We start from the raw sequence: 26,988 nt of genomic DNA on the forward strand, positions 1-26,988 counted from the left end.
CTCAATCCTTGCTATATAGCGTGATGGATTCCTTATTAATGCTCCATCTTGAGGGACATGCCACTGCAGTAAGCACATCACTCATGTTGTTATGAGGCCAACTGAGAGGTACACATGAATCATGTTTCATGTACAATCGGTATTACTGTCGGGTACATTTATTTACCAGACGCATGTTAGCATGGTGCAAACCGCAGCTGTCCCTCCACAGCTTGACAAAACTCCACCCCCCAAAAAAACTTTTCACAAAGTGTTGATTTGGTTGGCGCCGCTTGCCAAGGCTTAATCGCTCTTCACTTTGCTCCTGGCCGATTGCCGTCAGGAGATAAAATGTTCCGCTGAAATTGTCTTCCCTTTTAAAAAAAGAAGTAATGGCAGAGTCCGACTTAGGTGGCCTGGGATTAGGGCGCAGGAAAAAACAAGACAATGTGCAGGGAAATAGCAGGCTAGCCACGAGGCGAATGGGAGGAAAATTGGTTTAGTTCCAACCTCCAGCGCAGATGCCCTTCAAAAAAGTTAAAATGGTGAAAGGAAATGTACGAGCGTGGCCTTCGTGTGTTGGACATCATTCAAAATCAATCGGATTCTAATGTTGAGGTACTCATTTTGAAGGGTCAGTCAAGAAAGGATGCATTTGCTAATGTGACCTTTGAGGTCTCAGTTGTATTATCTTTCATATTATGATTTGAAATCAATCAACAAACCTGTTATGATTGTGTTTTGGGTTGGGTCATTGTGTTATGATGTTGTTAGTTGCTATGCATTAATGTTTAAAGAATATATTAATTTAATGCATTCCTATAGCCAGAAGCTGTTTGAAAAGAAACTTGTGATCTGAGGGGAACTGGTGCCCTCAAACAACACAAGGACGAACATCAAGCAAAGATGTGGCTCCGTTCTAGAGGTTAATTTGTCGAACGAATTTTGTTGGCTTGACAAGTGAAATGTTTTTTTTTTTTGTGCAAAACATGTTTGTGTTTGTTTGTGTTGTTTTTTTAATTATTTTATGTTATGTAATGCAAGTAGGGCATAGGTCTGATAAGCTGTTGCTTCACCTTACGCCTTTTCGATTGGCTTGTTTACTCAGGAAAAGAAAACATCTGTTTGATCTGTATTTCTGTTGATTGAGGCTGATTGAATAAAAATGAACCAACCAACCAAGTTGCTATATTTGTAGTTGCTATGCAATTCATGTCCATTATGATAATGATGTTTGTGTCTAGTCACTCTTATTTTGTAGTTACTTGAGTGGGTGGTGCATACACCACAAACACACAGGATAGTGTATGAAGTCCTGCCTCCTTCAGATATGTGAAATACTTTTACTGTATGGGACATTTTATGCCCACTCTCAGCTGTACTTCCGCAAGTGGAAGCCGCTGTAGTTGCAACACCACATTGTAAAACGTGCGTGAAGTTTGCCCCCCCCCCATCCCATGCAAAATTGGATTTCTGTTTCATTTTTACTGCGTTTGTGCCATAAAAAGTTTAGTTTTCACTTCATTGTAAACCCAACTGTTCAAAATGATCAAATAGATCAAGTACAAATACTCAGTTTTATTATTTAAATAAAAAAAACTACTACCAACTGAACTATTTGAAGTTAGTGTAACCTTGTAAGTTTGTATGCTTTTATCAGTAATTTGTACGAATAATTAAATTGAAAAATACTAGTTTTTAGGTATGGATAACTTTAACTATAAATTAGCTGTAACTTAATAAAATGTAGTTATTTCTTTCTTTTTTTTTAAATAAAAAAAAAATAAAATGTAGTTATTTCATGATAAAATCTAGTTTCTATTGTTTCAAAAGATGTAATATATTCAAATAAAATTTAAATATATACTAAAAGAAAAGCTTAATGAATGAAATTATTTTATATTTTGTGTAGGCTATATGTTTTACAGTTTATTTTACTTATTAATGTGTAATTTTATTTTAACCTTATTTTCCTCTGGCTGCAGTTGACATTGTAAATGATAATCTGTTCTCAGTTTTGTTACCTGGTTAAATAAAGTTTAAATAAATTAATAATAATTTGTTACATTATGAAAATAACCAATTTTTATTTTATTATTTTATTTTTCCAAATTAATTTGATTTATTCTGGTAATCGGCGGCATGGTGGATAATTGGTTAGCACGTCTGCCTCCCAGTGCAGAGGTTGTGAGATTGAATCCGGGCTCCGGCCTTCCTGGGTGGAAGTTGCATGTTCTCCACGTTTCTGTGTCAGTACTCCAGTTTCTTTCCACATTACGAAAAATACGCAAAGTAGGTTCATTGAACACTGAATTGATCCTAAGTTGTTTGTCTGTGTACTTTACGATTGGCTAGCAACCAGTTCAGGGTGTACCCCGCCTACTTCGCAAAGACATCTGAGATAAGCTCCAGCATTCCCGTGACCCTCGTGAGGACATTGTGTACTTCGTGTTTGGACTTCTGTTAACTTAATCCAGTATTTTTAAAACTAACATTTACAAGTTAGTACCTGAGAATAATCGAGTTGCTGTAACAGAAAGCTTCTCAGTACCTATGTATTAAAAATATCAAGTTGGGTGTCATTTTTTTATTTTATTATCTGTTCTCATTGCTGCTGGACATGTAAATTTCCCAGAGGCATCCCAAAGGGATCAATAACATCAAGTCTAAGTCCATCAAACCATTCAAGTTCTGGAAACTAACTTTGAGTTAATCAACAAAAATAAAAAAATAAAAAAAATGGTAACACAAGACTGACGAGACAATGCTTGAAAGTTGAATTGCCAGTAAAATTGCGTTTTTTAGTGTTATGTAATACTTTCATATCATCTACATGTTTAGCTTGGCAAAGAGAATTGGAGAAAAAAAGTTATTAGTAAAAGGGAACATTTATTGATCTTAACCTTTGACCTGAGTTATGCTAGCTGACAATACAGAAACAGTGCTTGGTAGCTTGAAAACCTTTTTTTTTTTTTTTTTTTTGCCATCAAGCACCGCTATGACCTTCAACTCCCGCAAAAACACATTTTCAGATATAATTCAATAGAGTTCTTGTGGAGGAGCGAAACCGCCCTCAAAAGTTTGAAAAGAAGACTGTTGTACAGCTGGAGGTCATCATACTGATTAGACATTTTGACACCCACAAGCCTTGTCATCTTCTCTTTTCCCCCACAAAATCAATCAAACTGGTGAAGTGCAGATAGGAAACCTCAAGGTAGCAGCATCTTTTTGCGGGTGAAAGTGAGCTCCTTTTGTTTGCTGGTTTCTCTTTCCTTCTGGCCCAGGTTCAGACACTCTTGGCGTCACCGTTGGAGCAGTGACTAAACAATAACTCTTCCAATTTTTGCGCAGCGTAAAGAGTGCACTTTTAGTTGATGGATGGCGCTCGGCTGGTGTGTCACCTCGACATGACGCTTCGCCTCCTAACAGCACAAACTATTACACGTGGGGAGGAAAGGATGACCTTTTCTTCTCATTATTCTCTCCTACTGTAGATTTTGATGTGTTTGTTCCAGATCAGCATAGTGTACAAACTCCGCTGGGATACCTAAACTGTGAACAGTGCGGCGCAGTCTTGCCACTGTGTAGTCTCTCTCTAGCCTGCAGCTCGACATGTGATATTATTCATCATTTGATGCATTTGTTCTCCCCTTCAAAGGAAAAACATTGGGCCTGATTTACTAAAGCTTTGTATCTCAAGGCATCACTGCATATGTTAACTCATTCAAACCCCAAAACGTGTAAATACGTTTTTGGGAGTGAAGGACAAAGTATTAAAAACGTATTTACACGTTTTTGGGTTGGAATGAGTTGATTGCAGTGGTGGTCTCATCACTCAGAATTCAAGCCCAAAAAATGTTTGTTTGTTTTTTTTATGTGTGAAATAGACATTTGTACATATTGTAAACGAGGAGTGGAGTGAGCCTTGCAAAATGAAGCAATATGCTTATTGCTCTACTCTGGGAACTCATTGCATTTTGGGAGAGGGTGTGCAATGATCATTTGCCAGCGAGCGTGGCACTGCACAGTGTGCGGCAGGTGTGTTGTGACTGCATTTAGCCTCCAGCGTCTAACTGTCATTGGGGGAAATAGATAAAGTAATTTGCGCTGTCGGGGAACTCAGAAAGAAAGCAGCAAATAAATCAAGAGGCGTGCGGCCTTTCAAGCGATGCCGACTAAAAAAAAAAAAACGAGGAACTTTTCTTGACTCGGCTAATGAGCAACAACCTACTGTGGATTTTTATTTATGTGCTTCCAGCAAGCCGAGACTTGACAAGTAAACCGTCTTTTGTTTATTTATTTATTTATTTAAAGATGAATTTCTTACAGAATGCCCGGAAATACACAGAATCTTTGCTTGTAGTATACATTGAATGTATTTATTTCACTGAGCCAAAGTTTATGCTTTCTTCCCTGGCTGAAGCGCAACCTACCCACAATGCTTCATTAAATTCAGTTTGGCAGTTTTTACAAAACGTAATTTTTCAAAGGCAAGTAGTTGGGTCGAGAGTTGCCTAGTTCTGATAATGTGTCTGTGACTTAGTCATTTACGCCCAACAATATTTACAAATTTTGGAACTCGGTGCACACAAAAGCCAAAAGGCGCACCTCACTATTAGGTGCAACATCGATTTTTTGAGAAAATTTAAGATTTAAGTGCGCCTTGTAGTTGTGAAAATACAGTACTTGATTGCTCAGCAAAGTTTTAGATGAGATTGGTGATGTGTTCATGTACCATATACACACACAGTGCTGCCTCCATGAGTTAAAATTATTTGAATTTTTTTCCAACACTCTCTGGCTTATGCTTTTGCAAGGAGAAGCTGGACTTGGCCCAGCAGTATTGTCGATGGGACAGGCTTCAGTGTGACAACAAAGAGGGTGATCCTTAGAGATAGTTTGATGAAAACAGATGTGTTTTTCATAGAACAGCAAACTTTACTTAAAACTAAATTATGAAAACATACCCAATTAACTACTGTATGAATTACATAGTGGAGATGCACATGGTGAGTCTTCTGCTATGATTGTGAATTGCTTTGTTTAAAATGTGTTTCACATAAAACAAAAAAAAAAAGTTCCAATAGTCACACTGTACCTAAATGTAACGTTACTAGATGTGATGTGGACTCAGTTAAAAAATAATGATGCTGATCCTTACTGTGCACCCTTCAATTTATTTCACAGTACTTTGTCTGAAAGCAGATTACATAGTATTAAGGGGAAAAAAAGAAAAAGAAAAAACAAACACATATTTGTGCTCTTGTTTGTTTTTGATGCACTTGAACAACTGTTGATCTTTCTAAAGGTTTTTGTCACCACTTTATAGTCTTTATAATACACAAGTGCTACAATATGCAGTAGAAAAACACATTGCTAAGTAGCTAAATGAACTAGAAATTTCCTGTAGCTCTCGTATACTGAAATGCTCTTTTTTTAATAATTAAAAAAGACAAAAGGAAAAAAAAAAAAGTCCAATCATCAAACAGTATCAATGATGTAAATTAAACAAAGAAAATGTACAGTTGTACACAAGATATCTGAAAAATTCTTAAGGCGTTTGAAATATTAAGTCAGGCTAACGTGTCACAAAGTGCTTACTTAACGCATCCACGTCGGGCTCATGGATGGTTCATTTTACACGAGTCGATAAAGCACAAACAAACATACAAGACAATATGTTAACAGAACCATTGATTGTAGCACTAATCCAAACATTTGTAAGAGGTTAATTTTTTTTCATCTCGCTGGCCATTAATTCCAAAGTATTGATTTTCTCTAAAAATATATGCACTCTCACAAACAAATGATACATGATTTAAAAGTTACATTTCACATCCTCACAGAATAAGACTCATTTTAATTAATTTATAAAGACAGCAACTTAAAAAAAAAGACTGTCCAAAATGATCCAATTGTTTGCGAATATAAATCGCAATGATGCACATCAGCCACATTTTTTTTTTTGTGTAGACAAGGAGTGATGTGAAGCTGAACTAAACTATTGTGTCGCCAAGCTGACATTCATTTATGTATTGCTCATTCATAAATATGCAACGAATCCCCTGCCCATGAGCCCGCGTGGAATCTGCTCTGTAAACATCCTTTTGACTCGTCAAGTCTTTAAATTTACTGCCAAAAATTCATAATATACAAATTCACAGCCAGTAAGTCAGAGGAGTCTCTTTTTTTTTCTTCACATTCTCGAGTGTTAACTCTAGCGTGTTGATCGTCGTCCATCCGGTAAGTAATGTCCGCAATATACTAAAAGACATAACAGCCTTGCAGTTTAATCAAATGAAGACAAACTCTCTCAGCAAGCAACAAGGCCCATCGGAGGAACAAACCTACTTTCCCCGCATTTATCACGCCAGGTCATTATAGTACACTGGAAGCAAGGAAAACAAAACATTTGTTCATCGCCATGAATAAATACTTTCTGTAAAATATACATAAAAGCTGCCATAGACACGTCCGAGTTTTTGTATGTTACATTCATCCATCAGGCTCGCTATAGCAGGGAAATGCTTTCGCAGTCCTTCCGCTTCCTCTTCAAATATGATCATTCAGTCTTCCAAAAGCGTACGCTGCAATTGGATTCCCCCCTACCTCAATATGTTTTCCAGGAACAACTCATTGCAAATATAAAAAAATGCTCATACCATTCCCAGACCGTGCAGGAATATTGTAAACAGTTTTTCTACTTTGGTCATAAAATTAGAAATGCCTGATGAGTGAGACCTTCATACATGAAATACGACTATGTTTTACATATGTATATGTATATATATATATATATATATATATATATATATATATATATATATATATATATATATATATATATATATATATATATATACATCATATATATATATATATATATATATATATATATATATATATATATATATATATATATATATATACATCATATATATATATATATATATATATATATATATATATATATATATATATATATATATATATATATATATATATACTTGTAAAAGTCTCAAAAGAAACGAAAAAAAATGAAAACAGTTTGAATGTAATTAACTGGGACATGCTTATCCTTACTCATAGACTTACTGTAGCTCTATGACTTTAAAACCTGATTCTTTCAATAAGTCCCAGCAAAACCGTGTAAGTAAAAATGATCAAATCTGTACATAGTTATGTCATATATAAACTAAATATAATATGCTGTATTTAAAAAAAAAAAAGAGTCCAGGTCAACAAAATATTGAGGTTTTAGTAAACATAGTTTCATAGAGTAGTTTCATATTACACAACAGCAAATCCACTTTCACAGGACTTGGCCATGCGATACCCAAAAACCGATAATCCATTGTAACGTACATAATATTATTTAGTAGTATATTTTCTGATGAATAGATTCAAATTTTTCCACTCCATGAATTCTTTACACAATATGAAACAAACCGAATTCCCCCTCACAGTCAAAAGAGAACGTGATACATATGTGATTTTGAGCATGAAAGAATCCATTGATCGAATGTCTGATGAGGTTCTTGTGTCATTTCTTGAAGATGTGGTCCATTTAAAATCACACAAACACAAATCTAAGGAGGTTATGATTTATGCTGCGCTGACACACCTTTCCAGTAGTCCAAAATATCATGCAGGTCCTCATCCTTAGCAAACTGGACCTTCTTACGGAGTGCGTGGCCCGCCGCCATGTATTCGTCATCTTTGTGCCGCTTTCGGTGGAGTTTGAATCTCTCCCAGATGCTGTGTGAAGGTTTGCAGTAGTACTCTGGACTGGAAGAATAGCTCAGGTTGTGGTACTGAGCTGGCAGCTGAGAATAAACCAAGTCTCTAGAGCGGGAGTGTGAGAGAGGCTCCAGCATGGGAGACTTGATGCCGTCGGGTCCCTCCAGCTCCTCGATCTGAGTGTCGGGATAGGAGTGGCGGTGGTCGCCGTACTGACGGATCTTCTCGGCCTCGGCCCTCAGGATGGCAGCGGCGGGTGTCACCGTGAGGATGGTGTCCCCCGTCGGGGAGGTTTTCTCAATGTATCTGGATTCGGTACGGTAAGGCCGGGGGCTTCGCATTCCTGAGGCGGTGCTGGGCCTTTTTGGCGAGGCGTCCGAGGACCGATGTCTCTGCAGGGAATGGTGGTAGCTGTCCTTGTATGGAGGGGACAGGAGGCCCGATTTATTCTGTGGCTGCTCAGATATGAGCACCAACTGGGGCTCTGCATTGGACACGGCTCCAGATCTTACCCCTGGATAAGAAGTGGAGTCGGTCTTGAGAGCATCGATGCAGTTGTTGATAATCTGGTTGACTTTATCAACCTCCTTTGCAATGGTAGAAATCTCAGCCACAGAGCCTTGGCTGTTCCCTGCTATTCCCATGTCACAGTCTCTGCGTTCGTGGTGGTCTAAACTTCGCACCTCCATGTAACTTCCTTTCATCATTTTTGGAGTATCGCTTATTTCTTGAAATTTGTACTGATCCATTTCACTTGCCGGTGGTAGGTAGGGCATACGGGCCATGCTCTCCCCAGTCAGCAGCTGTTTCTGGGACATGCGAGAAATTGTGCCACCCTCCAGCTCTGGTCCATATTTCAGTTCCATTATGTTTTTCTTCAGGCTCCCTGCCTTTTTGTGCTTTTCGTCTTGCTGACGCTTCCGTCGCAAGCAGTAATAAATCACCCCTAGAAAGATGACCATGCTGAAGAGGCAGCCCAAAATGGTCATGATGTAATGAGTGGCAGTTGCGTTGCTTGGGTCCCTCGACTTCCCCTTCCAGGGTCCGGTGGTGATTGTCAGACATGTGTGGTTGTGTCTCAGGGAGTTCCGAATGGAAACAACACAGTATGTGTAGTTTGTGTGAGGTTTGAGGGGTTTAAGATCAACATCCTCCTTGAATTGTTTTAGGGTTTTGATATCTGTAAAAAAGCTGTTGTTGTACAGAACCAGGATGTACATCTTTTTGTATGGATGAGGAATCTGAACCGTGATGGTGGCGCCCGTATTGGACACTTGCTTCAGTTTCATCAGCGGATTTGCTTCCACTTCATTGCTGGTTGTACTGATGTTGTTGGTGATTATGTCCTCGGGTTCTGTCCCTGACGGACAGTCATCTAGCCCACAAAGGGTGAAGTCTGGTGGGGGTGTTGTGGGCTCCAATGGCAATGGAAAAAATGGTGTGATGTAGTCATCGGTGCACACGGTGGTGAGCATGTGAAGAGCATTTCGATAGGTGGGATTGTTTGGGTTCTGACTTAGAAGACTGTAACCAGACACGCCACTCGGGGAGTCGCAGACCATCCTCTCGTTTGTCCTGTTGGGGAAAATCGAGAGCCACTTGACAAAACCAAGCAGTTCACAGGAGCAGTTGAAAGGATTCGTGTACAGCTCACAGGTGGTCAGCTTAGTCAGACCGGTGAACGTGGAGCCGTCCAATTGCTGGATGCGGTTCATGGACAAGTCGATGTTCTCGAGGTTGAGGCATTCCCAAAAGGCATTGGGTGTCACAGTCTCAATCAAGTTTGCCTGGAGGTAGAGGTACTGCAGCTTTCCAAGACCCCTGAGGATCCCCTCTGTTAAGTTGCGTAACTTGTTGAAGCCCATTTGAAGAACTTGTAAGTTAAATTGAGCGGAAAAGGCCCCGTCCTCTATGTAGGATATTTCATTCTTGGTCAGGTTCAGGTAGGTCAGGTTGGCAAAGCGGCTGAGGGCAGAGTACTGAATACTTTTAATCTTGTTTTCATTCATACGAAGGTCCACAATGGTGCTGTTAATGTGCTGCGGGATGGCCTCGTAAGGTGGTTGATTTTGGCTACAGATCGCGAGCCACACAAAGCCCTTTTCGCCCTCGATTAACCAGCAGTCTCCGCTGACTTGGCCGACGTAGGTCAAATAAACAATGGCTGCAGACCAAAGCAGGGCGCTGCTCGCCATGTTGGCCATCCGTGCCTCCGTTCGAGTCATGTCTAAGGAACACAAAAAAAAGAGAAGGCGATGTTGCTATGATTTCAATTCAGCTGGCGCAATCTTGTTTTCGGGACCAGAGGGAGTCCGTTCAGCCGTCGCCTCGTCATGGATGGAGTCTCATTCATTTAGATTTGCAGACGGCGTCCTTGTGAGGATTTCACCATCTTGGATTGGTTTGTGCTTTTTGTCTCAGAAGCAAACATTGTTGAAAGGTCTCATTTTAGTGTTTCTCCAACACTCTTCCCCTTTGCATCTCTTTCTTCATAATGGAGGGATAATCTGCAACACACAGATGTTGTAACGTCAATTAATCTTAATCATGGTGACAAATATGCATCTATTTATAGCTTTGTGCTCTGATATCCATGTATGATTTGCTTGTTAATACGCCACCAATTATTCCTTAACACCATGTGTGTGGCACACTATTAAAACAAACTATCGACCAATTACCACTTGACAGTTTGGGGAAAAGCAAAGTCCCAGTTGTCTCGCCATTAACCTGCACACTGTCAGATGCAGGGCGGCCTGCGTTTAGACACAGCATTAAATCAATTATATAGCGGGGTGTGCAACGGCGCGCTGGATCAATGTGTTTAGGGTTTCCATCTGACAAGCTCAATGCATAAAGCACTTATTTGTGCGCAGAGGCTTAACCCGGAGAAAAGGATCTTGTGTACAAGTCGGGTATTGGTGGCTTGTGCTAGATCGTCTTTTGCAAATCCAAATCACCAAAATAAGTGCTACAGTGGATTAGTTCTCTTCAAATCAAATGTTCCACATGGCATTTGATTTCAATGTTGAAGCTGCGAAAGCCTTTTTTCTTTTATCAGCCCATTAATGTCTTCCATGAAATTGTTAGTAGGGGCATAAATATTGAGTTTTAGGGTCTAGTATAGTTCATATAAACAATGAACAGCTACCAATACCAGGCAAATTTTGTATCTTAACCTCTGCAGACTGAACTGAAACGAACACTTGGTCATGTTTATAATATGTAGTTTAATTAAACAGTGCTAGGTGCTGACACTAGGGATAGACTACATTTCTTTGATTAAATTAATTGCTATGTTTTTAAATATAATTTTTAATAGGATGGGACAAACTCTAAATGTTCTGGATTCTTCATTTTACTGGAATAATGCTGGCCTGACCAGTTTTTGAATTGCTGCTCACTGTTCTACAGCTGATGTCATTTTGGACTAGACAGCAAACTACTTGAGACAGAATTTGCCTCTGCTGACAGCCAGCAATCGTTGATTATTATACGTAGCACTGACATTGCTTCCTTCAATGATGATTCATGACTGACAACTGATGCGAGTCATTAAAAGAGGTGTCAACACAAGTTAATGGATAAGGAGTATGCAGTGACTAGTGAATTGCATCATATAGATTTTTCTTTTCTGTTTTTCTGTGTGTTAATAATTTTCTTCATTTGCGTTTTGATTTGCCCATGCTTTGCATCAGCAGACTACTTGAGCTGCCACTACTTTATTGGGATCAACATACTCCAAGGAGGTTCTTTAAGGTTCTACCATGAATGCAGGAATAAGATTATCTGATTCTTCCATCTACAGTATTTGGAAAGAAATGTTTGTTTTTCCATTTGTATTCATTAAAAGAATGGAAATTTAAGATATAAACCAAGCTCTCGTGTTACTTTATCTTCACTTTTTCCGCCCACTTCGAATTAGGAGACAATTATTCTCAGTTTCTTCAGTCATTGACTAGCCTACTAATCAAAAGGAACTTATCAAGAAACAGTAGTTGTCTGTTTGGATTGTTTGTCAATATGTGTCCTGCAATTGGCTGGCAACCAAATGGATGGATAGTTGCCATCTATAGGCATTAGTTGCCTTATTTGGTTAAACAAGGGGTTGACACTATCTATCACAGTATAATAGACATTGCGATATTAATACCTCCCTGATGGACAGCATTGGTCAAAATTATCTTTGTAAAATCAATTATTTTATGGTGAGAGAAACTATTCAAAGGTGATGATGATGCACATTCACGTGGGTGTACACAGGGGGTGTGCGGGTTCTGAAAGGACACGCGTCCACACAGCAGCGATAATGGCACCATCTGAGGAGAGTCAACGTGGCAGCAAAGTTTAACACCATCCCTGCTGTTACTTGACCTTTTTCATGTTGCGTAGTGACGACTATTTCAATAAATTGCAGCCACAAATGCGTCTGAGCAGAATGTTGAGCAGGACAGAGTGGCACCACTTTTCTAGAAATGTATTTCACGAAAGCCTTGTAATGACTTTAGCGGGCTGTATATTGTAATCTTACACAACCACGAGTTTGACATTTGTATTTGGAATGACCACAGGTGAATTGCTCTGGCATTTGGGTTAAAGTGAATGCATTATGTTTCAAACCAAATGAGGAAGCAGTGCAGTAGAATTATAGTTAGAACACATTGGTGGAATTGCCTATTAAATGTTGTTCCGCAAAGCCGATGTACTGGATCATTAGCATGATTATCTGAAGCTTAGCCGTGTGTTTAACACAGATTGGAATTGGCCGTGAGGGAGAGATTATACGTTAAATCAATTTCTTTTTTGATAAATGTACTACTGTAAACAGGGATCCTTCATCTCCAGCTTCACTTATGAATTCTCATCTACAGTCAACTTTACGATACATGATTAGGCATATACTTTGTACATTGCTGATTTTTAGAACATCACTACAAAATTATTAAATTTGTTCAGTTTTTTTTAAATAGTAGCAACCAACCCCAAAGCGATTTTCCCATAGAAGATGGAAAGTTGAAATAAATGTCTTCTAAATTTGACACATAACAGCGAAGAGTGTTGTCAACAACTCTGCCAAATTTTTATGTTTAAAAAAAAAAAAAAGATGAACACACTGACTCTAGATTTGATAACCAACTACTGACTAATAGTAGCCGCAAAGTAGTGGCAAACATTTTCAGTCAATACATCAGCATGCTTATCTCTGGAATGTTTATTTTCAAATTTAATAGCTTAAGTCAGGTAACAATTTCCTCTGGATCCAAAGAGACCAAATGTAAAAATGTGAAAAGCTCCGATTATGTGAAAAGTGGCAGGCGGCTCTCAGTCGCTATTTGTTATGTCCCTCTGCTGTCTCCAAACTGGCATTTTATGTCAAAGTTGTCATCTGTCGAGCTTTAGTGGCTATATATTTCTGAGAAAGTTCATCTGATACTAGAATTTTCATACAGTCCTGCTCTTGCTCAAGGCTTTTGCTTTGTATTCTAAACATCGACGGTGCACAAAAGAAATTGTGTTTTAGAGCAGGGTAAAGTGCACTTCAGTGTTTTGTAAATATTCGGCATTGAGATGTGCAAAAAAACTGTGGCGGTCAACCGCATGAGCGCAGACGGAAGTAAAAAGGGAGAAGTGTGGTTATTGGAGGACAACAATGCCAAAGGCTGCCATTTGAAAGCACCTTCAGGATGACAAAAGAGCTGCAGTGGAGGAGAACTGACGAGAAAAAGAACACTCGCAAAACCCCTGAGGGGAGACACAGGGTTCAAATCAAATGTTCCATGAAATGAGTATGAAAAATACATCTCTGTAGAATATCTGCAAAGGCAAAACATCTCTGACAGGGGAGCGGCGTTTTGTTATTAATGCCGAGTCTGCGACCTTTCGCGCAAATAGAGAGCGAATGGGCGGAGGCGACGCTTGGGCCGGCCTCGTAACACTGGCAGCATGGCACCGGTCCGACAAGATATTTTTTCGTGTGTAAATGCTTTACGTTGGAGCTCAGATGTCTACTTTATGCCAATGTCAGACTACGCGATTTTTTTGTCTTACACGACAGTTGCGCTGTCACATTACCCGACAAATTCGCACTGTGTCGTAGTCACACTACACGTCTGAACGCGACAAGACACCTGCCGATCATCGCGTGTTGTCTTGCCAAGAGAGACGCGTCGGCCACTGTTTGTCGGGGAGGTGTGACAAAAAAATAATAATAAATAAATAAATAAAAGAGGCAAGGACACGGAGTGTTTGCGTGAATGGAGCACGCATGGGGCAAGTGTGATGTAAGCGCATTGCTTGCGCTCCCTGCTCAGTAATAGTGTTTAAAATATAATTTAGTAGCCAACACTGTACAGTATTTTAATTTATTTATAGGCCTATATGCGCCGGGGTAATTATAGCTGATTTTGTTAATTAATTTGCGGGATAACATCTTGTTTTATTATTTTATCAAACACTGAAATATTATATTGAGTATTTTTTACTGCTTCATTTATTCATATTTGACTTGTTTTAGTTCGGTGCATTGGACAGTAGGCCACTCACACCGAGGGGGAAAAAAAACTTTCAAGTGAGAGCGAGTGACAGTTAAGGTGGCAAGGCCTGGCCGGACTATATGAAAATGTGATCGATCCTCACTAAATATGTGCCCATCTCATATGCCCAAATTTTTGAAATTATTAGAACAACAGTCACAGTATATTTTGGTCCTCTATTCATGTCGCTGTTGCCTGACGGGTTGCACGGATGCGTGCGCGCTCCATGCAGCTGCTTCCCCCCCCCTGGAGATGCACCTGTCTGGCCCCATCCCATGAAATATCCAGGGGATAAATAAATAAATACATAAACGAATAAATAAACAAATGCTAATAAAATAAAATAAAAATGCTAATAAAAAGAGCTATAAAGTGCTGTTCAGTGTGTGATTGACGTTTCGCTCCCTCTCGCTATTGGTCAATGCTGTGGAACCAAACGGACGACGACGTAGGTATGTCACATTATGCGTCAAGACGAGCAAAAATAGACCTTCGTCGTGATGGTCGTGAACCGTCCCGGACAACAGGCGACCAGTCGTTGAATGTGTCACACTACACGGGCGACGCTACGTCAGGACAACCCAAAATCCTTTATGACATGCCCCGTTTGTCCGCGACATGTTGGTCGGGCTAAAATTGGGCTGTTTTCGTGTAGTCTGACATCGGCATTAGAATGCATTGTGGTTTTTTGCTCGGTTGACTCTGCTCCTGAGTCAATGCTTGTCTATTTGAAACCATGCGTCAGTTATGCTCAACTTCATCATTAGAGCAACTGGTCTGTTTCGTTTCGTTCTTGTGTAAACTTTTTTTTTTTTTTTTTTTTTAATTCATTCGTAGCCTAAACTTTTTATTCAGAACTCAAAGCAAAACATATTAACAATTTTGAAAAACTAATTGTTTCTTTAATCCAACTCCCAAATTATTTTGTCTTTTGCAAATTTTGTAAGCAACTTCAATTTTGACTACTCCACATTTTGGTAACTGTATTCTCTTTTATTTTTGTTCTGACGTGTAAGCACGCACGCACACACACACCCCCACACACGAGTTGTAATGCTTGTTGTTAACTGTAACAATTGCATTTGATTTGTACGACACACTTCATAACTTGTATCTATTGTATATACAGTACTATGGCAGCCGTGGCTCAGGGAGAGAGCTCGTCGTCCAGTAACCAGAAAGTTGGCTGTATTGTTGTGTCCTTGGGCAATAAACTTCACACATATTGCCTCCAGTGACACTCACACTGGTTATATGAATGGTGAAAATGTTTGGTGGTGGTCGGAAGGTGCAAACTGGTAGCCACGCTTTCGTTAGTCTGCCCCAGGGCAGCTGTGGCTTCGTATGTTGTTGCCAGCAGATTGTGAATGTGTGAGTGTGTGAATAATGTATCCACTCTGAAGCGTCTTTGAGTGTCCAAAAAAAGTGCGATATAAATCTGGTGCATTATTATTACTGTATATGTTATATAGTGCTTGTTCTTAATAGGAGGATCCTGTGTGACGTATTGTTTATGTTTCGCGCGTTGCATCATGGGAAATGAGTGGCAAGAAGCAACGTGTTTTGCATGGAGTTCGATGCTTTCGCACATTTGGAGGAGGATTAAGAGAAGCAGATGGTTAAATCTTGTGCCATAAATTGTATGGCCCGTCGGGGCCCTGATAAAAAAAAAAAAGAAAAAAAGTTTTTTTTTTTTTTTCCCGCATTCGCACCAAAAGGGACCGCGAAAAAGGGAAAGAAATGGCTGCAAGCAGGGAGGACAGGTTATAACTCCATGCTCAAAGCCCAGATTCCGTCTGATGCTGACGGGTTTCCAACGCTCATTTTATTGCCGGTAAGTACTTGTGACTATATATTTGTTATTTGGATAGGATTAACTAATAATAATAATCGAGTTTGTGCATTATGAAATCCGCTGAGTCATATTGTTTTGCGGTCTTATTCAGATGTTCCCAAGCACGATCGACAGCAACCTTGACTTGTTCCTCGTCTTGAAATGGGCTATCCTGGATCGCTAAACGTGAAGGCTAATGACAAAGCCGTCCAGCGTTACGAACAGAGGATCAAAAGGATCATAATTGTGTTATGGATTTCTATAAATGAGAAGTGGGGGAGGGGGGAAGTGCTAGTTTTATACTTAAGTGTCCACATGTTCATCTTCTCAGAATAAATAATGCATTCTGCATCTGTTTTGATACCTGCCGATCTCACTCCTTGTGTATACGCAGCATCTAGTAAGTTCCATCCTGACAGCTCCATTAAAGGTGCTACAATGCTAGTATGCTACGTAGAATGGCTGCATGTTTCTCCAAGACTGGATTTGAAAAGAAGAATTTTGTCAGCTCTGATATTCAGTTGTTAAAACTAGACGAGATGCCATTGAAATTCTCACACACAGGACAAGTCTCACTGTACTAAAGTCACTGCATTTCCCAAAATAAAGCAAAAATAAGCTGCGGTGCCTGTTGACATAATTCCCCCATGGAACTATTCATTGTTGACTGTTTTGAGGGGTTGGTTTGGAGTGACGTTCCACAAACTTAACTGTAATGCGATAGTCTGCCTGTGTCCAAATTCTCAAGGCTGGGTCCTCCGAAGGGCGAATTTGTCGGTTGCATGACGTCAATCCCGGCGCGACTGATAGCACGCACGGATGTACACTTCAATGAAGAATAGTTACCCAGTTTTGCACAGGGCTTTGTATTAAAGAGCAATTTGTCCCCAAAGCAGATGTGTGACCAGGAAACAGGTGAGTCGGACCAAATTTTGTCATAATCCCACGTCTCATGTGGGCTTTCAATAGTTTCAAATTGTCGCCAATACATCTCCGTAAACCTCCTCCACCCTTCGGCCGTTAACGTGCTTAAATAACAGCGATTCGCCCGCCAACTTTCTTCGTGTATGGTGTTTCGATACAGTCCGCCATGTTTTCTGCCACACAGCCATCCGCGCATGCGCTAAAAAATGTTAACAAAGGATCCTCCTATAGGGTTGGAGGTAGAGTTGGAGCTGTTTTCAGGTGACTTTGGGCGAGAAGCCGGGTACACCCTCAACTGGTCTCCAGTCAATCACTCTTAATAGTTTGTGTTTAATTCATCCATCCATCCATTTTCTAAACCGCTTACTCCTCACAAGGGTGCTGGAGCCTATTCCAGCTGGCTTTGGGCACACCCTGAACTGTCCGTCCGTCCGTCCATCCATCCATCCATCCATCCATCCATCCATCCATCCATCCATTTTCTTAACCGCTTACTCCTCACAAGGGTCGCGGCCGGGCACCCTGAACTGGTTGCCAGCCAATTGCAGATTCCCATTATGAAAGCATATTCACCATTGTCTTAAAGGTGCTTTGTGGAGTTTGTGACCTTTTTACTTGTGACAGCCACCTCTGACCTGAAGTGTAACTGCAGCCTGTGTATCAAGCTTGACGTAGCTTGTGCATGGTGCACACACGAGCGAATATGCGTAGTTTTGTTGGAGTCTGAGCTGGTGTTTGAGCTGTGCTTAAAGGTGGTCTCTTGTTTTTTTTTTCGTTTTTTTTTTTTTTTTTTTTTAGTGCATACCAATTGTGTTGTATGCTAGCTAACACTAAATGTCCACGGATATATGTGATGTCATGCTTACATCACGCTCCACCACTCCACCCTTCCTCAACCCCAAGAAACTGTGGGGTGTTTTCCCCAAACACTCCACAGTGAAGGGAAGATACCAGCTGATAGGACAGTCATAGTTAAAAAGTCAGGCTTTTTGTACTCATCTGGGCATTGGTGGAGCATGTACCATTTAGAAATGGGCAGATGGATGGATGGATGGACAGACAGATGGACAGATGATTGCATGGATGGTTGGATGATAGATGGATGTATGGACAGAAGGTTGGATGGATGGATGGACGGACGGACGGACAGATGGATGGAGGACGTGACAGATGTTGGATAAATGGATCTGATGATGGTTGGATGGATGGACGGACAGATGGTTGGATGGATGGTTGGATGATAGATGGATGTATGGACAGAAGGTTGGATGGATGGATGGACGGACGGACGGACAGATGGATGGAGGACGTGACAGATGTTGGATAAATGGATCTGATGATGGTTGGATGGATGGACGGACAGATGGTTGGATGGACGTTGGATGATAGACGGATGTATGGAAAAAAGGATGGATGGATGGTTGGATGGATGGACTAATGGATAGACAGATGGTTGGATGAATGGATCTGATGGATGGTTGGATGGACGGATGTATAGACAGATGGACGGATGGATGGATTTTTACATGGTTGGATCTGGCTACCTTATTTAGCTGCACAAGAGGGTCAACAAAATATCAGACACAGCTGTTTCATGAATACCCTGACAGTCCTCAAAACCGAGCTGGTAAACTACAATGGTAAAATACAATTTTGTTTGTGGTGGTAATGTACATTTTCGGGGTTTTCATCGTCTAAAGACATACTTACATGAATTAAATGTATTTGTATATACAAAATCTGAGAAGATTTTCTTCTGGTTGTCCGGAACTACAGACCTCGGTGCACTGACGGAATAGTTTTTCTCCAGAGATGCACTTTGGATAAAATAAATCTCCTGCTTTTTTCTTATAAAGAACCCATTTGTACGAGTGCCAAAGCCTGTAGCTTAAAAATGCTCAACAAAACCCAATAAGACTAATGGAAGTGCCTTAGTGTCATGCACATGTTGACATGATTGTAGTGTCCGATGTTCAAATGAGTCTTGTGCATAGCCGGCGGTGTTTGTAGTCTTGTGAGGGCTTATTTGCCACCAAAGACCCACTTTCCATAATGGCGGCAATCTGTACGGTCCAGTGCAGCCGGCCAGAACACCCGAGGCATCAAAAGTGAGCGCATTCCCCTATCAGAAGCACGCAGCCATTCCAAAGGCTCACTCTCCCCCATTCAGGCTTTATGCGCTGGGTAATGAAGGCTTTTCTTTTCCCTTTTCCACTTGTGTGGATAACCTATTGAATCCTTGCCTTTGAAGAACCATTCAAATGCCGACTTGTACTTTTCTGTTGGAACTGCACAAGGCCCAGTTGGCTCTTTTATGTGAGAGGGGGTGAAAGGTCTACAAAACATCACAGCGTGAAAAAACTTCACAGCTAGAAAGGTCAGCACACACTGGATACAAGATGTGGTACTAATGAGATCCAATACATATTTGAAATTTATTGTTTATTATTTAGTTTTGACTGATACTGTCAATCAAAAGAAGAGGAGGACACAAGTCATAATTTAATTTGGATCACTTACATTTTGGTTTAGCTATACTCAAAATTGTCTTTTTCCCATTTTTTGCCCATTTTGATAGTTAAGATGTTTTTTTTTCTCCACATATATTCAACATCATCAAAAGAACACAGTTACAGTTGCTTGTCCATAAAGAAAATAATAAACAATTGATGGATCATAACCTTCCAGGGGACACTACTGATGATAAATGGGTGATTCAAACAAAAATGGTTTACTTCCTAATCAATATCAGATATGGATCCTTCCTTGAGACTTGTTGTTTGTATGTCCTGTTATTAGATTTACAGTGTTCAATCAAATATGCTGTAAGCAGTGTTAACAATGTTAGGCTAAAAAGTTACACTGTCAGAGTAAATTTCTCTTAATGTTCGGGTAGATGTTGGGTGTAACCTGAATAGCACTACGTTGAGTGTTATGACCACACCCTCATTTTTGGTGAAGGAGAAACGTTCAAATTTTCCAGCACGCTGTCAACATTTCAATATTTCAACATCCACTTGTTGCTGGGGCGGTGTGAACAGTGGTAGAGTGGTTGTCTCGCAACGCTGAGAGCGTGGGTTGGATCCCAGGCCAATGTGACTATGTCAAAGTATCCAGACAATGTTGTTGTGATCTGTAAAACTAGGGTTTGGGGCTTAATTTTTTTTCTCACTTTCCAGGTGTCACAACTGAGTGAAACTTTAGTGATTCAATCCAAAACCATTTGTTTCCTGTTCAGTTTCAGGTATGGATCCCTGAGACTTTTTTTTGTGTGTGTCCTGTTATGATAGATGTTACGTTCTGAGGTTGGATCCCAAAACGCAGACACAAATAAGATTTTAACTATTTATTCACATAACACCGATAGGCGTAGAACAAACTTGACTAGATGAGAATCAATGAGAGTGCATCGAGAATCACAAGACGGCAAGCACCCTTGGGCTGTCGAGATGCACAGAGCAACCGAGGTAATAATCCGACCAACACTCACTTCTCGGTTTGGCTTAAATAGACAGTGAATTGATCGGATTGGCTGTGGCTAGACCTGTGGGTAATAGGGCTGACATGGAATTATCTGATTGGCTGTTGATCAATTAACTCATTTGCTCCCAATAACGTGTAAATAAGTTTTTTTTTTTAATGTTGTAAGTGTCCCAAAGACATATTTGTACGTTTTTTTTAATTTATTTTTTATGCTACAGCATACAGAAGGCTTTGATGCAGCCTCTCAACTGCAAAGAACGGTTGCAGAAATGGTAGTTATTACACAAAGGGCCAGCAGGTGGCAGCAGAGCAAAGGAGATCAACCAGGGCCATTGAGAAAAAAAAAGCTAAATTACTTAGAATTTTAAATAGATTTGTGAAAACTGATGAGACTTAGCTCTCTTCTAATGCTAATTGCTGCAAAACGGAAACAGAAACATTTTTTTTCTTGATGAAAGAAGAGACTTTAATATTTCTTTTGATAGGTTCCATGCTATTATAGCAATTGAACACAATATTCTGTGGGCCTTGCAAAATCAGTCAAAATCCAGTAAAACAGCGAACGGGATCGTTTCTGTGAAAATGGCTGGGAGTGAATGAGTTAAAGAGATTAAAGATTCTTGACATCACATAGCTCCTGACAACACAGCGTTTTTCCAGTAGAAACCAGATGATGGTTACATCAGTTCAAAACAGACACTTGACCTCACGGTCATGACCCAAACATAACCCTTGCATGACCCAAACTTAACCCTGGCATGACCCAGTCATGACAATAGACATGTCCACCACATTCTGTGTTGATAAGTAATTTTTTTCCCCCTAACTCTCTCCAAGGGCCACTGCTGAGTTTTTGGGGCTTGTTTTGAACTCACCTAAAATACTTACGTTTTCACCATGATACCCGCGCTTGCCAAAACTGATGAAATTTAAGCCCTTTGAATAACAATAAACGGATTCCAAGAAGGCTTGAACAGCAGTGTGAATTTGCATTATTTAAAAGCATCTGTCGTATTTAGCAGCCACGTTGCGAACGGACGGCGGTCAAATAGGGCCACTCGTACGGCGGGTGGGTGGCACCAGTGTTGTAAAAGTGTCAGTTTGACAGTTGGAAGCTTTATAGGGAATCTATGAGTCACCTCCAGTGTTCCCTTGTGCTGCTGTCTGGCAACGATCCCCCGCCCCCCCTTGCCAAGAAGCCGAGCTCCAAAATGAAACAAGCAGCCAAACACATCAGAAATCTACCGCGTCTCCCCGCACTAATGACAGGATATTGCATGCACACCGAGTGCCTCTGCAGCGGCAGCTCGCCTCCGTTTGCGCGATGTTGTTTGTGGCCGTCCAAACAACATGGACGTGCATAGTCAATTCAAATTGTTCGCTTCTATCTGCAAGTGTCTACAGAGGCTGATATCAAAGCATCTGCTTCGTTCTCTCTTTTTTTTTAAATATAGTTTGAAGCCCATCCCAGTCTTGTTGCGCCTGTGTTTCTTATCTTGTGCTTTGTGGAGGCGTAGGTGCCTCAATCTCTGCGGACCCTTCTCATCCATACCAATGACTGCCCCCTTTATTTGATGTCATTGAAAATGCAGCCACCTCTCGCTGGGTAGAAGAGACAGCCGAAGAGAGGTGGGGGGAAGAAAGCGAAGAATGGGAAAGCAGAAGTGGCCAATCAATTGAGTTGAAATGGAACTATGGCTCTCGGGGAAGGAAACATTGTGCTCATCGAGGTCCCGAATTGCTTTTGGCGGGGGGGTGACACAGAGGGCGTGCGTGCTCCGGTTAAATCAACGCATATTAAACCGCCGCATTTATCACAGGAGGAGTGAGGCCTTGAACAACAGAATGGCTGTTTGCTCGGGCCTTACACTTGTTAAAGTTGAGCAAATACATGTTATTAAGTTGAACCTTTTAACTTTTAGCTTAGCACTTTTTCTCTGAGGCTGTCTCATTGAAGTCAATTGATTTTGTTCCACGTAGTTGCACTTAAATTGGAGCCAGTAGGAGCTTCCGCCACTGGATTTATCACACGATCCTGCTCCTCCTCTGACCCTGAGGAGGAGATGAGAAATGGAGATGCATTGGAATAGTAATAGTCATCATGCCACCTGTGTCACAGTCGAATGATTCAGCACCTTTTCTTCATCAAAACCATGTTGTGAATCACATTTTGTTGTGCAAAGTAAATGCATGTAACTACAGGAGTGTAAACACGAAAAAACACGACGCTACGGATAATCAAAAGGCCAGTGAAGTGTTTTTTTTTTTTTTTTTGTAGCTGTAAACAAAAGACCACAACAAGGCTCACCAACCTTTTTGAAACTGATATCAACTGCTTTATTAATGTGAAAGGCTACCAGTTTGATACCCACGTCTGAAAGAAAAAAAATTTTCTCGTCGAGTTTCGTTAATCATGCTATTCTAGTTCTTATTCCTGCACCCCAATGAGCCTTTGCCTGAATTATACTCACAACTTCCAGAATAAATCAAAACCGGCATTTTGTTTCCATGAAAACTGTTTGCACGAGTCCACTTCCTCTGACAATGTGGACTTTACCAATGTGGGAACGCCACACAGCAAAATTACCAGCGTTAGCATTATTCGGGAGATGTACGTGAATCGTCAATGTTGTTTTGAGTAACAGTTGTCACTTTATATTTGACTTTAATTTAATCCCACTTAAAACATGAAGCATAAAGCTGACATTTGTGGTGATATAAGCAATTTAGCCACGCAGACGGCTCATTTATTATGCTCCTATTTAGGAGAGGTCTGCATGAGATGAGAAGCTCGAATAGGCTCGCCTCATTCTCACAAAATATTATTTCCACCTCCATTTCTACCTCCTCCATCACTCCTCTGTAGATATGAGATGGTAAAAATATGAGCCCCAACGATAGACTTACAAAAGTCCGTGGCCCTGACACGCTGGACCATACGTATTTACTTCCGCAAACACAGCGTTGTGAGCGATCTTCTTTTGCGCATGCGGGTCAATTTGCGGACGCATAACGTTCACACAGCAGGCAGGCTGGGGTCGCAATTGATAAGTAATGTGAACGCTTACTCAAAGAAATCGAATAACCAAAAAAAATTAATAAAAAATCACAATTGAGCAGTGTAAATGTAGCCCTAGACCAGGTGTGTCCAAACTACGGCCCGAGGGCCATTTGCGGCCCGCCGTCCATTTTTTAGTGGCCCGCCACATATGCTAAAAATGGCATTTGGCAGTTCAAATAAAATAAAAACAAAAATGTTTGGAGATGGTCAAAGTAAGAAGGGAAGGTGTCGAAAAACATCGGTGCTATTAAAGGTTATTTTAGTTAACTAAAACTAATGAAAAAACAAAAATTCAAAAAACAATTTTGTTAACAAAATAAAATAAAAACGAAGATGCTTTTTAAAGAAGAAAATTAACTGAAACTACATTTTATGTTTACAAAACTAACTAAAATAAAACTAACTATAATTATAGGAAAAATGTCCTTCGTTTTAGTCTTTGGTAATTAAATACATGAGCCTTTGGGGATGATTTTAAATGTGAATTTTTTGTGATTTATTTTGATATAAACCGTAATAATGACGTCGCGCCCATGGTGTTTTTTAAATATTGCGCACAAGTAATACACATAAAAAAAACTAATACTGAAACTAACTAAACTAAAACTAAGCATTTATTAAAGAACTAAAACTAATAAAAAAAATAACAGAACCACCCTGAAAACTAAATAAAACTAACTAAAAAAACAATACAAAAAAAACCTCAAAACAAAATAAAAACTAAAATGAAAAAATCCAAAACTATACTGCCATATTAGAAATAAATTGGTTATATACTGTAGCATTTTTCTAAATATGCAAAAGCACAAATAAATTATTTGTACAATTTTTTAGGACTAAACACAATTTCTCTTCATAACATTATGTAGCCTTTGCGTCCTTCTGATTTTCTTGATGTGGCCCTCAAATGCAAAAGTTTGGACACCCCTGCCCTAGAGTCGAGGGCCGTGACTACTGATGACAGGGTATCAGGAGCAACTGGGGTTTCTCTATCTTGCTCTTTAGGATACTTTGACATCACACTGGCCTGGGATCAAACCCACGATCTCAGGGTTGGGAGACGACCGCTTCATCACCGACCCACACGGGTCCAACAACTGCACCTCGATGTATCACGATTGAAATGTCGACAACGCGCTGGTAAATTGTAAAGGTGCAGTTTTAGCTTCCTGCTAATGTAGTAGGGTAGTAAGATGACATAAAAAAGAAGCCAGCGACAATGTGCTGTACATTCACATTTTTACTGAACGCCGTTGGCAATGAGAAATTTCAAAAGCTCTGAGGCGTAACAGTACTTACACAATAACAAAGTTGCTTGCATTTTGTGAATAGAGGTTGGACACTCTTTTTCAGCTTAAGCCACGCCTTCTCACTGCATGTTAACTACATCTCCTGCCAGGGTAGTCTAACACTTAATGTAAAGCTTCACACAACTTGACGTCATAAACTGCAATTAATCTTTACCCAAATTTATGCAAGCAACTTCAACCGATGCAAACCTTTCCAAAGGCGCTCATTAGCTTAATGACAAACGCTTACGCATAATCCAAATGAAATATTGCTGTAAACTTTCTAATAAATTCAGATGTTTAATAATAGTGTCATGTCTGCCATATGTATAGAATATCAATATCAATAATATCAATAACATAAAATCAAATGGAAAAATTATGACCGGAAGTTGGGAACAGAATTGTTTATCCATGAGAGCCCTCAGGAATAAAGTGGACATGTTATTATAATGAATAATATTCAAATATGTGACAATATTGTTAATGGTACAGTATTCAGGAACTGTATGTTATAAAATGGAATGATTTGATTTGATTCTATGTACTCACGTCTTTTAAATCAAAACCAATTTTCTGATTGAAATTTGTTTTCATTCCACCTCTAATTTGCATTTAATTGTTTAGAGTAGTTTGAAAACTTTTATTCAGATACAATTTAAATGTACGGTAACTTTTATGCGCAATAGCCTACATTTTATTTTCATCGATATTTAAGATCAACATTTTATTTTCCTCTCTTTCAGTGCGGTGCTAATGTTCAAAATGTGTTACCGCAGCAATATGCTTTTTCGGAATGAACATTCACAAACATTTGGATTGCTTCAATTTGAATATCCTGAAATGAAGCGGCAGTGCAAATACGTCGTTTATTTATCTCGATCTTGTTAATGTAATGGCCTACTTTAACATTTGTGTGTGCCAAATAACACCTCACTGATGCTAATTGGCACAGGTTGCTGGTAATTAGCAGTAAGTATTAGTGAGGCGTGGGGCTGCTCTCATTTAATGCTGATGCTGCGTTCCAGCAGAATTTCTAGTGATGGATGCTTTTTTTTTGGTTTTGTTTTTTTTGGTTGAGGGCGTAATTAGAGTCTTGGGAGCAAAGGTTGGACAAGAAATGTGCATTTGTAACTGCAAACCTCCTCTCTGCGCGTTCGCTACTTGGTATTCCACTTAGGCGTCATACTTTGTAAAACTTTAAATGACTTCGCACCCCACGCCATCCCTCCTGTACGTTCCCAATATCTCATTTTATTGTTCTTCACTGGATACAAAGTCCTTCAGCAGCGGTTGGAGCTGAGACAAGGGCGAGAAAAAAAATCTCATCATGAAGCCAAACCCAACTTTGAGTGACACCTCTATCAAGACAACAAGCCACTGCAAATGGCATCCATCCATGCTGCATCTATGAAGGACAACAGTGTGTGTGCGTGCACATGCATGTGTATGTGTTTGTGAGTGAATGGCTTTTTAATGGCTTGGATACAATAGTGCATGATGCTAACATAAAAATGATGGAACAAAACACGTAGATTGACAAAATAAGAACACATAATTTATTCTTTACTCTGTGAAAAATGATTAATATTGCAGCAGTTTACTTAGTCAGACTTGACACGTCCTCGTGTGTCTCTGTATCTGTATTATACTGGCCCGAGATGGCCAAGGCATGCACAGCACAACGTGCAGCACGTTATTTGAAACTTTCTATTGAGTGTATTTTCCGCACTATAAGGCGCACCTAAGAGCCTTCAATTTTTTCAAAAGCTGACCATGCGCCTTATAATCCAGTGCGCCTTATATAGGGATCAATATTGAGCCGCAGCAGGTCGCTATCGGTGACCCTGCACGATCGGTGAAGCGCATGCGCAGAAGATCCCGCCATCTTGGATCGCTAGCTAATACTAATAATTTACCTCAGAGAGAATAATAAAACTGCTGTTTATTCATTTTGGGAGTGAATGGAGTTGTCAGAAAGCTGGTTTGTAATCTATCAATAAAGTTTGACTGACCTATCTGACTGTTTTGTTGACATTCCCTTTCGCGCAGCACCATCTAATGGATGCATAACGTAACCCCAGCCTCTACTGTAGCGCCTTATATGTGGAAAAAGTTTTAAAATATGTAATTCATTGAAGGTGC

The 26,988-nt window shown here is 40.0% G+C and overlaps 1 protein-coding gene across 1 annotated transcript in view; it reads right to left on the reverse strand.

The window, feature by feature from the left end:
- Positions 1–6,957: 6,957 nt before the first annotated feature.
- The window catches only part of elfn1a (extracellular leucine-rich repeat and fibronectin type III domain containing 1a), a 116,498-nt gene continuing 96,467 nt past the window's right edge, over positions 6,958–26,988 (reverse strand). Inside the window, exon 3 of the mRNA XM_077527503.1 lies at positions 6,958–10,226. Coding sequence (XP_077383629.1) covers positions 7,578–9,944 — 2,367 coding nt within the window. The 5' untranslated portion in view covers positions 9,945–10,226 and the 3' untranslated portion in view covers positions 6,958–7,577. The remainder of the gene's footprint in view (positions 10,227–26,988) is intronic.

Source organism: Festucalex cinctus, chromosome 1, assembly GCF_051991245.1.
Source record: "Festucalex cinctus isolate MCC-2025b chromosome 1, RoL_Fcin_1.0, whole genome shotgun sequence".
Classification (NCBI taxonomy): domain Eukaryota; kingdom Metazoa; phylum Chordata; class Actinopteri; order Syngnathiformes; family Syngnathidae; genus Festucalex; species Festucalex cinctus.